The 12,802-nt window shown below is 35.5% G+C and overlaps 1 protein-coding gene across 6 annotated transcripts in view; it reads left to right on the forward strand.

Moving 5' to 3' along the window:
* RALYL (RALY RNA binding protein like) overlaps positions 1–12,802 on the forward strand; it is an 834,129-nt gene that overhangs the window by 755,092 nt on the left and 66,235 nt on the right. For all 6 annotated transcript variants that reach the window (XM_004276159.3, XM_033439829.2, XM_049700753.1 and 3 more), the window contains one exon: positions 3,313–3,426. In XM_004276159.3, coding sequence (XP_004276207.1) covers positions 3,313–3,426 — 114 coding nt within the window. The remainder of the gene's footprint in view (positions 1–3,312; positions 3,427–12,802) is intronic.

A 12,802-nucleotide genomic window follows, 5' to 3' on the forward strand; every position in this document is an offset into this window, starting at 1 on the left:
AAAGTAGATATATAAAGGAAAAATCAACTAGCAATATGTGTCTAGCAGTAAATGTGAGATGCTGTTAAATAGATTACAGGTAAGAGATACACCCTTCAGTGGGTTAAATGAAGGAGAATTAATAGGGGAGGCAAGACTAAAACTAAGCTCCAAAAGGCAGGTAGACATATTTAGGGAGAGAAAGTCTTTGCTGGAATAGGCATGTAAATAATAATAATAATGGCTTCTGCTTCTACCATGTATTTTACCTGGTGATATTCTGATCATGGTGCTAAAGTGCTTTATGTTCATTATCTCATTAAATTCTTATAACAAGCCTTTAGGGTAAAGGATGGAAGTTAAAGATAAGGAACCTAAATCTTAGTGATTACAAGTGGCTCTCCAATGGACATAGATGCAAACTAGAGTCTATCTGGTTCCATATACTATTAGATTAAGCATTAAGCTGTTCTGTTCAAGTGAAGAGTTTGCTTTAATAAGAAATGGAATATACACCTGGAAATATACTTTGGAGCAGACCCTAAATACCAGTTTAAAGAGTTGGTGCATGTGTGCTTTTGGTCTTTTTCCTATAGAAATGGGGACATTCTGGAAGTTTTCAGTAGGGAGGACTTATGACTTTTATATATATTACTCTGAGTTCACTATGTAAGAGGCCGGGTGAACTAAAAGCAGAAGCCCAATTGAGAGTGCAGTGGAAATGGATAGGAAAAGAAAGATGTGAAAAGAAAGATGTAAAAAGAAAATGGACAAGGATGTTTTATACCTAAGACTCTCCTTAACTCTGAACTGACTTTAATTTTCAAAAAAAAATATCAGAAATCCAAGTTGCAAAGATTTTTAAAATTCTAGGTTTGGAAATCTATAGTTATAAAATATACATCTATTTTGATAGAGTAAGTAAAAACAGACAGGAGCTTAATCCATGGTGCAGTGGAAAATTTGTTAACAGGAGCCCCCCAAAAGTAGAAAAAGTCAGAAAAGATTGGAAAGAGAAGTATATCAGACACAGAGGTGGCTCATACCAGCAATATCATCTGGAAACCAGACACAACAGCACAACACCATATTCCATCTATAGAAAATGAATACAACTGAAGGAGGGAGCAACAGGGCTACAACCAACTAGGCCAGGTGAGCAGGCAGCCTTCTCCCAAGCAGAGCACTGAATGCAGTAAGGAAACAACTTTCACAATTGCTCAAGAAGCAAGACTATTCCTAAGCCTTGTTTTCCAGGACCATGATGATCATTTGCTGCTAACCATTCCAAGATTGGAGCTGGGCAGTTTGCACAGGGCTGGAGACTGATTCAACATTCCCTGGGAGGGACCAGGAAAGAGCAGATAGGATGTCTGGATTACATCCTTAGCTGTATCTAAGCTTGAATCCCATTAACTAAGTAGCCCCAAATTTTATAATGATATCGCTCTGAACTTAAAAGACATTTCACAGTGTCTACATTTCTACATAAGTCTCAATATAGTTTCTACTAAATAGGGTATTAGTGATTTGTTTAGTTATGTTTTTTTAAGGAGATAGTCAACCTCATTTCTGGGCTGAGGAGTGACTTCACTTACTAAAAAATATATCCCATTTGTTTCCAGCCACAGTCCCATTTCTCCTGCACTGAAATCTAATGTTTTAAGGTAAAATATTTTCTATTAAATTTGATAGGTTTAAGTAAAACTACATGACATGCTTCCATCAAAGGAAATGAAAATCATTCTTCAAAGCTGAATCAATTTACAATTGTGACAGATGATGTTTCGAATATAGCTGTGATTCAACAATGGCACTTTGATGTCTTAGAAATAATTGCCATAGGAGCAATTTTCTATTTTAAACCATGTTCCACTTTCAGTCTGTTTCTTCATAATAGGAACTCTCTACAGGATCGCTTATTCTTGTAGTTTTTATTTTGCTAACTACTTTGTAACATAAATAAAAATCTGCTTGTTATGAAAAATTTCTGGTTTTATAATAGAAAATGTTTTTTCATGTTTATATTGGAAAAAATCTATTCTTCCTTTGAGCAATTAGTGTATATTGATACATAATTTATCATATAGATTATATCATATGTCTTAGTTGACAACTACCTCTATTTCAAGCAAACATATATTGCCTTTAGTTTTTAACTACTTAGAAAAAAACTCTGAAGACTAAAGAATCAATCAAACTAAACACTCAATTTCTTCAGGAATATCCAAGCCAAGTTTATTATAAACTTGAAAGGAAAAGTGACAGAAAAGAATAATAGACTGAAATCAGGATCTTTACCCCAGATATTGAAGCATAGCTCTCTGCTGAGACATGGATACCCAAAAACTCACCTAATGAATGCTCATAGACAGGTTTAGCTCTTCTAGATTTATAGCTTTAAAAATCTTTGATCTCATTATTGAGGGCTCATGACAAAGTTTCCAGTGATTCTCAAAGAAATGAGAAAATAAGAACAGTGCAGTGAATTTTTCATAAACATCGACATACTTCATTGAAAGGATTGTCCTTAAAATAGGAAACTGACCTTATCTTATCATTGATAGTAGGATGTTTGTTGTGTTTAACATCCTTATTTGCCAAATTAAAAGTAGTCAACCTTGTGTTAGTTCCATTTTTAGATAGTCCCATTAAACACTCAAAACCTGGAAAAGGAGCCACGACTGTAGAAAATATCAGTGGAGACTTCAGTGAATTTCCTTTCCTTCGAAGCCCCAGGGCTTAAAAAGAGGCACACACACAACCCATTGCTGCAGTTTTTAATAAAGAAAGTAGCGAAAGTACAGCAAGTTGGAGAGAGTTCTCTAGCATTTAAGACACTTCTTTAGAGGACAAATGTTATGTCTTGGTTTCAATCAGTCACTAAGGAACTGGATTAAAAATATCACTGAAATATACATTACAACATAGTCCTCAAAGCAGTATCATAGTTCTCAAAGCATACCTGTCATGATTTAATCATTCCTCAATCTGAATCTGTCTTACAGTACAGATTTACTCTACCATTTGCACTGAATTTAGTATCTTTAGTTAGTGTATAAAACATTTCTAGATTCCTCTATCCCATTGCATAACTTTCAGTGAAAAGATTTAGTATCAAATGTTCACATCGCTGGGAATCACTGCTTGTAATTGGCAAAGTCATCCAGTATTGCAAGATCACTGGAAGCAATGAGAAACAGATAAGATTGAAAAGTATCCTATGTAATGTGACACAGTCCTGAGAAAACATGGGGTGTCTGTGAGTTGTGCTTAAGTGGGTCGTGGTGCATTTGACATTCTGTTGCATTCTTTCCCTTTTCCCCTTTCCAGTGAAATCAGATGAATTACAGACAATCAAGAAAGAATTAACCCAGATCAAAACTAAAATTGACTCCTTGTTAGGGCGCCTGGAGAAGATTGAGAAGCAGCAGAAGGCGGAGGCAGGTAAGTGAAAAAGATCTGTGGCCACAGACATGTCAGAATTAAACCATTGAAACAGTGTCAATCACGGAGACAGCACAGGCCCAGAGGGATACTGGCTGAGTTTAATAGAGTTTAGTACATTTACATGAATACAGTCTTTAAGCTTAGACTTGCAATGATGGAATCTGATTTTTAACTTTTTAGAGAAGGTGAGCCAATTTGCCTAAAATTCATATTTTTAAAAAGAAGGGAAAAAAGGAAAAGTATTTTGATGCTAATAATAAGTAACAGTTGGATCATAATTAAAAGTTTACATCTCAATATCAAGTAACCTTTAAGAAAATTAAATCAATTAATGAAATGTTCTATTGGGCTAAAATTATATTCATATTTCATTAAATTAACTGCAGCAAAATTTAACAGATTTCAAAAACCATGATTATAAAGCCTCACTCTTGCATTGCTGCAACTCTGCAAAACTTCAGAACCCATTTGCAGGATCTCAGTATCAATGGTATGCCTGGCCACCCAAGGCCACATCATTTGACTTACTTCTTTAACTTAATGTACTCTCTCCTTTGAATTATCTTCCCTGACCCTCATTCCATGCTAATAAAACTCTAATACCCTTTTATATGGCAACAGACAGTTTTAAAATCATACACTATGAGAACTGGCATAAACTTAGAGATGAGCTAGTTCATAATTTGCAAATTGTATTCTGCAGGGTCTTTGATGCCTCACAGGCTCCTTGGAGATGAGATGAGTGCTGGAAGAACACCCAGGAGGCAGATGAACTCATGCCTCCTCCAAACCCAGCCTTTGCTGCAAACAGTGTAGTTCTACCTGTATATGTTTTATATGTTGAGATTCAACATAAGACTTCATTTGCTAAAAGGGCTTCACTTTTTCAAAAATAAACAATACAGTTTTGAAAACCATTGATCAAATCTGGCCTCTGCATTTTGCAGAGGAGAAAATGAAGGTTCAAGGAGGTAAACTGACTTTTCCATAACCACATAAATAGTTTGTGATAGACCTAGGTTTCAAACCCAGATCTTGTGAGTGAAAGCACTGCCCTTTCCAATGTTATAGGAACATTGGAACAATCTCAGGTTCCACCCATGGGCTGGTCCCAGGATTTCCCTGAAGTGAGGCTACCTGGGTAACAACTAACTGATGAGAACCACTTGGGATCTAGCGCCACTGAGTTACAACAAAGAGGAACCTGCCTGTTTGTTGACTGTATCACTGGGGAGATGACTAGAGCTTACCTTCTGGTAATGAGGCATGCAGGGTTCAAAACTGAAAAGAAGCCAGCAGTGAGGTAGTGTTACAGCATAATGGGTGACAGAAATATACTGTGGTTTAAATCCTCACAACTTCTTAGCCTCAGTTTTCTCATTTATAAAATGAGAACAGTAATGGCTACCTGGCAACGTGAGAAATGAGTAAAGTAGCGCATGTAAGTTGTATAGTACAGTAACTAACATAGAGTAAAGGCTCAATAATTGGTGCTATTTGGTTTTGTTAGTAACATAAACATATATAGGCAAACGAATATTTCCTACTACTATCATGCAGCCTATTTCTAAAACAATAAGCCATATACCTAGCACATGGTAGATTCTCATTAACTTTTGGTAAGTTAATGTGCATTAGAAGTGGTAGATAAATAATAGATAAAATAGGCTCATTTTTATTAAAAACTTCTGTTATATTTTCTATTGAGGAAAAATATGCTGCCTACACTTCATAATAGAGAAATTTAGATTTTAGAAAGTTTTTTTATATGCTGTCTATGGCACTAATCTAAAGTGTTGCTGGAATTGAAATACCCTGTGATGTTGCCTAAATCAATATTTCCCTTTGAGGAACTTCTGTGAAATTCATTATTATGTAAAACAACCCTTACAGCAAAGGACTTTGATAACCAATTTGCACTTCAGTTTAAAGGATTATGGAGAACTCATTTAAATATAAATCACCTCAACGAGAAAAATGTGATCCTTATTCCATCATATTATAATTTCCAGTTTCCTGCAATGAATAATACCTTCCACATATCTTCTTAGAAGATCATCTATAAACAAGACACTAAAATTCAAAGCTTGCATTTTCTTTTCATGAAAGACTGTCATCTTATTTCTGTACATGCTTAAACTTTCCCAGTCATGAGACAGTTATTTTTAAAATGATAGGCTTAGGCCTTTGATATTTATGTCTTTCTTACTTGAACATGTCAGGAAGAAAGTGGAATTATTTAATTTGTAATTTCAGTTTTGTAGTAATTTCTCCTGAACAGTATTCATATTTATGGAGATAAGATGATCATTTTCTATATTTTCTTTATGAAAAGAAAGCAGGGCTGTATGGAGTCAATACTACATTATGGAAAGTGGAGAGAAATACATTAAAATTCTTTTTAATTGCTCAGTACTTCCTTATTAACTTTAAGGAGACACCCATTTTAATGTTTATTTGGTTGCAAGCCAATTATACGGTAGTTAACATTTATTCTTCACTATTGCTCTTTTATACATCTCTCATTCCCAGTTTACTCTTAGTCATTTGATGATGAAAGTTTCCAGCATAGAATAGTGGCAGGAAGGAGATGGAGGTTTACAAACAGAATAAAGCCACACAGCATGGAACTTGTCCTGAGTTCAAGTTTCATAGGATCACTTTTTTTCTTTTTCATTTGAAGTGAATTCCTAAGCTATCAGGAATAATTGTAACGAGGTATAATGACATAATTTTGGATTTTCTGTACCTTAAATTACTGCTAATAGATGTTTGCATGGCATCCTATCTCTTCCTTTGATGTTGTAAACTTCCTCAGAACAAGGTCATGTTTTCTCTAACTTTTATGACTTTTCCAACACCATGTACTATGCATTGAACACGATTTAGCAGGTCATTTAACTCTTCTAGGTCTCAAGCCCCTCAAATATAAAGTAGAGGACGGGACTATGGCCTCAAGCATATATTTCAACTTTTAAATTATGATTAGTATGAATCTACCCTGCATATGTTATTTTTTTCCTATTTGAATAATTCAAATAATATTACTTTGGGATATGGTGACTATAGATTATTGAAAACAACAAATAACGCATATCAATTTAGCCTACAATTGTGCCTCATTCCTAGATAATTCTTTTAAAAGAGAATCGTAAATTGCCACATATGAAGACCACAATTTATATGTGGTTTACACAGTGATGTAAAATGACCATAAAGGGTGAAAGGAGTGAGAAGGAAAACTAAAGACTGAGTATCGTACAATGAGCAATGACATCTTTTAAAAAATCAAATTTCAGGCAAAGACTCTGTGATATGAAAAGGCAATTAGGTCTTCTTTAATTCAACTTTATTCTCAGTGATGTGCTTCCTATATGACCAGCCAAACTCACTTGGACAATTCCAATGAGATTAGCCAACCTACCCTATCCATTAGACCTAACCACTAGAGATGTCACACATCAGTCCCATCAGGATAATTTCATCCTGCCTATATGTTTGGTAAAAGATACAGAAATTTTTTAATAAATTAATGTCCAAGAATTAGAATGTTACAGATAAATGTCAAGATATATAACTTCTTTTGAAAAATTGGAATCCTTCAATACTGCTGCCATATTATACATGACATGCACTTTTCAGTTTGCTAATATCTTTATCCAGCCAATTCACACATTTATGTTACTTGCTTGGTCCTTGATCATATTTGTGTCTCATACGCCTATGGTAAGTTCTCTTTATACGGAGACAAAATGGACTTTGCTTTCACTTGGTTCAGTTACTCTTTTTATGTCCCCTAAAACCAAGCTTAATATCTAATCCCTTGTGGATGTATCAGCCAATTAAATATATAAAAGAGCTGTAGTATTCTCATCCTTCCAAAACTTTTGAATAGAGTCAACATAATTGGCCCATAGATGCTCAACTTAGCTGCATTCAAATCTTGGTCAAAGCATCTTTGACGTCTTCTTTTCTCTAGATAAATATCAGTAATTTCTTCAGCTGCTTCTCATGTCATTTAGTTTTGCATCTTGAAACATTGTCATCTCTCTTCTCTAGTCACTGTATAGTTTGTCAACTACAGAGTGTGGTACTCAGAATGGAAGACATTGCTCCAGATGATCTGACTGCTGCCACCTATAACATGGTTACTAGTTCTGTCCTGAATACCTAACTGCTATCTTACACTTTGTATTAGAATGGTGATGTGTCTGGTTACAGATGTTGGACTGAACACATGAATTGAGCTCTGCTCCCTCCTTAATCTGCATTAAAATAATGACAGGTTTAAAAAATGAAAATCCCTAGGCATAAAGAAAATGGGAACAAAATTTTAGAAGCTAAACAGCAGATGGAGAAGTGTACCTGACTTATCACATCCTAGAAATAAGTCCAGTTTTAACCACAGAACTCCAAAAGTCTCAGAATCAAAGCCATTATATTCCTCTGGAAAAGAGGGTATAAATGGCTGAAAGTCTGTTAAAGAAACAGATTCCTGTGTTACCATTCCCAACTGTCCCTGGCCCACTAGAAGCCTTGAGAAGTTTCCTCCAGAAAAGCTAAAACAGCATATCTCAGGGCTAATAGACAAACAAATTTGAGAGCAGCTAAAAACAGGGAGAAAAGCAGAAGTTTACACAATTACTACAGAAATTCCAAGCATTCTTCTCCCCTTCAGCTGCCAGACTACTGGAAAGACACTAGGAGAGGTTTTATTTGGGAATATGAGTAGCTGAAGAGAAAAGTTTTAAAGATGTTGGCATGGATGCCACCCAAAGAAATAGTCAACAGGATCACCCTGCAGAAATGATATCCCCTTATACTTACAAAACTTCTCATCCACATTTTAATACCCCACTGTTAATACGAAGAGACAAGGTTCACCAGATGGCAGAAAACATTTAATGTAAAAATCAAATACCAAAAAAAAGAAGAGAAAAATAATTAAAAATTGGAGGAAACAGATTGTGCAGGAAGAATAAAACTTCAAAATAAAAAAAATAATAAAAAATAACAAACCACTGATTAATACCCTAAGAAAGAAAGGGAAGGTATTGCATTCATGAAATAAGAACACAAGACTAAAACTCAGTATTTAAAGGTCAGATAAAAGAGCTTTTAGAAATTAACATAGGATAGCACAAATAAACAGTATTGAAAGACAAAATTGGGGAAACTCTCCCAGACAATACAGAAGAAAATTCATGTGGAAAATCAGAAGGGAAGGATATGAAAGTTACTGGATGACTATCTGAAAAACAGGGTTTCAGAAAGAAAGAGAAGGAACATCCAAAAACAATTTTTTGGGGGGAAAAAATCACCAAAACTGAAGAACATAGTTAACCAGATTGAAAGGATCCACTGAGTACCTGAAACAGGGCATGAAAACAGATGTGCTTCAAAGCATAAAACTTTGATATTTCATAACATGGGGGCAAAGAGAAAATCCTACAGGCTTCCAGAGAGACAGAGAGGAAAAGAGAGAGAACAGTTTTTATATAAGGAAACAAATCAGAATGTCAATGGGCCTTTCAGCAGCCACACTAAAAGCTAGAAGGCAATGAAAACATCCTCTTGCAACCTACAATTCTATACCTAATTCCCAAACTATTAAAAAGTGAGGGTAGATTGAAGATATTTTCAGATGTATAAGGCTTAAAAAACTTACCTCCAATTCACCCTTTCTCTGATAATTACTAAAGATATACTTCACCAAAACAAGGAGTTAAACCAAGAAACAGAATAACATGACTTTCCCAAAGCAGGGAATCCAAAGGCAAAGGGAATCCTCAGGATAATGATAAAGAAGATTCTAGCATATGAGCTGTGAAAGAGACCTGGAAAATAATGAGTACAGATCAGACCTGCTCAAACGTTCTGGGAGAGACTTTTTCAAGAAGATGAAATGGATTCAGTGGCTAATAGTTGGGGAAGTGAATTGGTTGAGATGAGAGTTACACATCTGATGGAGGGACAGGTAAGTTTGTTTAAGCATATAGAAGGAGTACATGTACTTAGTACAAGTACCAAATTTAAAACAAACAACCTAAGGCAATTTTTAATTCCAAAGAAAGTAAAATATTGTTTGGGAAAGAACAAATTATTCATTATATACTAACAAGTTAGCTGCCCAATGCATTTACATTTTTAAATTTATGTAAAAACCGAAAACTGATCTAATACAATTTACAATATAACACTTGAGGGAAATGGGAAGTAAGTGGGGATGGGAAGTAAGCTGAATCCTCAGCTTCCCAAGGGTGATGTTAATAGATAGTGTATAAAACTAATCAAGAAGTAGCAATATAAACATGCTATTTGGAAATATAAGGGCACATATTTAAAAGAATCAGCTAAGTGAGTATAAAACCCTTAAAGAGCTGGAAATGGTAAGCAAATGGGAAGAGAAAACTACTGTTTTTCATTAAAAAGTCTTGTAGAAATATTTAACTACAAAAATCAAATGTTTTAAAGGAGCTCAATTTACAGGGGAAAAAAGAGATTGAGTTGTCTCTAGCAAATGGATCAAAACTTTTCCAACTGCTTCCTAGAGAGCTCCAGTGGCCATCCCTCAGATAAGTGTCACTGGACACTTGTTAAAAATGGCAAGGAAGACTTCATTCAAGACTACTGTAATAGAGGTCAAAACTATTGTAATAGGGGATGGAAACTGAACTCAGCTCTACCAAAACAAAAGGTAGGAGGGTTTTTAAATGCAAGAGTGAGCTGACTGAAAAGTGTTAGAGGATGTTAGTAGGGAGGTTGATCAATATGATGAGGCCATCCATGTTTGCTGATTGACTCTATGGAAGTTAGGCTCCTACTGGCCCAGAGAGACTGGGAGCCAGGAGTCCTATCTTTTTCTGATGATTACATGTCAAAGGGGGAGCCTCCAGGTCTTGAAAAGACATGCCTGGTTATAGAAGATGTACAACTCAAAGGGGCATAGAATTTACAGGCGCAAGGTTTCTAAAGTAAATGCTGTAAGAAAAAGGAGGTCAGGGCCCATAATCAGAATGGAGTCTGTCAAAAGTGCAGTCAAGCTGATGGGAACGTTAAGGCTTTCTTAGTAACAACTCAATCGTAGTCTTTAAAAATTGAACTCTTTCTCCTCTAAATATACTCTTCTCTCTGCACCCTGCCTCTGTCACATCACCATTACATAAATCCTGTCAATCACATTGCCAACCTTGATATCATCTTCCATTCCTACTATAGCCAGTATTGCAAAATCTGGCTTTTGGCATCTTTTTACTCCATCCCTTCTATTTTCTCAGTGGTACTGCTGATACTCAAGCCCGCTCAATTGCAGTCACCTTATTTTTTTTAAGAACTTTTAGCTGTTCTTTACACTTCTAATTCCTCCCTAATTCATCTACCTTGGGGCAAATAGATTTACACTACTAAAACATCCGAGGCCCCAGACTTGGGAATCAAACAGAACTAGGTTCACATCCTACTAGAGACCTAGTCCCAGAACTTACTACCTGCATAAAATTTGGAAAAGTCATTATAAAATTTATAAAATGGGTAAAATAATGTCTATTCCTTAAAATTATTGTGAGATTTAAATAAACACAATATCTCAGTAATTTTTTAAGTGATTTATATTGAATCTATGGTCACCTCAACTATCGAGGATACTTCTTGTGAACAACTTTGAGGTCTTTTTCACCAGGAGTGTACTTATGTAACTGGTATGTTAATCTAAAGGCATTCTTCCTGCATACCTTTCCCGATGCTCATTTATGTCATTGTTAGTGACACCAGCCATAATAAGTGCATCTTTCTAAATGGCATTTACTGGAATCATTGAGTTAAATTCATATTATACACAGGTATTGTAGAATTTTTTAAAACAATACAGTTTATACTGCAATGTGAAAACAATAGTTTGAGGCTACTAGATGGCTCTGATGAATAATGTGACTGTTTTTATATCAACATCCTTTCTAACCATCTGCTAAGTACAATACAGCTAGCAATTAGCTAGCAATTAAGCCAGTATGTCAAAAAACTTAATTGCCAACTCAACCAATTTTCAAAGTTATATTAATGATAATAGCTCTACAGCAAAGTGAATTTAATAAAAATGCTTTGAACATAAATCCCAACAATTCTAACTTGCCTTCTAAATCATATATACATGATGAAATAGAAATGAGAGGTACAGAGAAAAATATTTGAATATGAGGATTGAAATTTTATATCAAATTCTTTCCTTTTAGGGCTTTTTAAAGCCTGAGGCATTTTCCTTTAAACAGAAGTATTTACCTGTCACTTGCACTTCATTTCCTTTGATAGCCATTGTTTAGTTTGAACATGTGCTTTTAACTAAGCAAATTTCTTCATTCTTGAATTTAATATTGTCTGGTTCTTCCCTCCTACACGTTGGTGGGAATGTAAGTTGGTGCAGCCACTGTGGAAAACAGTATGGAAGTTCTTCAGAAAACTAAAAATAGAATTACCATATTATCCAGCAATCCCACTCCTGGGCATACATCAGACAAAACTATATTTCAGAGAGATATATGTACCGCTATGTTCATAGCAGCACTATTCGCAATAGCCAAGACATGGAAACAACATAAATGGCAATCAACAGATGAATGGATAAAGAAGATGTGGTACATATATACAATGGAATACTACTCAGCCATTAAAAAGAATGAAATAATGCCATTTACAGCAACATGGATGCAACTAGAGATTCTCATACTAAGTGAAGTCAGAAAGAGAAAGATAAATACCATATGATATCACTTATACATGGAATCTAAAATATGACACAAACGAACCTATCTAGGAAATGGAAACAGAACCATGGACATAGAGAACAGACTGGTGGTTGCCAAGGGGGTGGGGGTTGGGGAAGGGATGGAGTGGGAGGCTGGAGTTAGCAGATGTAGGCTTTTATATATAGGATGGATAACACAAGGTCCTACAGTATAACACAGAGAACTATGCTCAATATCCTATGATAAACCATAACGAAAAAGAATAGTTACAAATAGAATGTATATATAATTGAATAATTTTGCTGCACAGAAGTAATTAACACAACATTATAAACCAACTATATTTCAGTAAAAATAATTTTTAATTTAAAATAATTAAAACCTCAAAAAAAAATTGTCTGGTTCCTGAAGAGATTCAAAACACTCCCCTGGGGCTTCCCTGGAGGCGCAGTGGTTGAGAGTCCGCCTGCCGATGCAGGGGACATGGGTTCGTGCCCCGGTCCAGGAGGATCTCACATGCCGCGGAGCGGCTAGACCCCTGAGCCATGGCCGCTGGGCCTGCACGTCCCTAGCCTGTGCTCCGCAGCGAGAGAGGCCACAACTGTGAGAGACCCGCGTACCGCAAAAAAAAAAAA

The sequence above is a fragment of the Orcinus orca genome, chromosome 17 (genome assembly GCF_937001465.1).
Source record: "Orcinus orca chromosome 17, mOrcOrc1.1, whole genome shotgun sequence".
NCBI classification, from domain to species: domain Eukaryota; kingdom Metazoa; phylum Chordata; class Mammalia; order Artiodactyla; family Delphinidae; genus Orcinus; species Orcinus orca.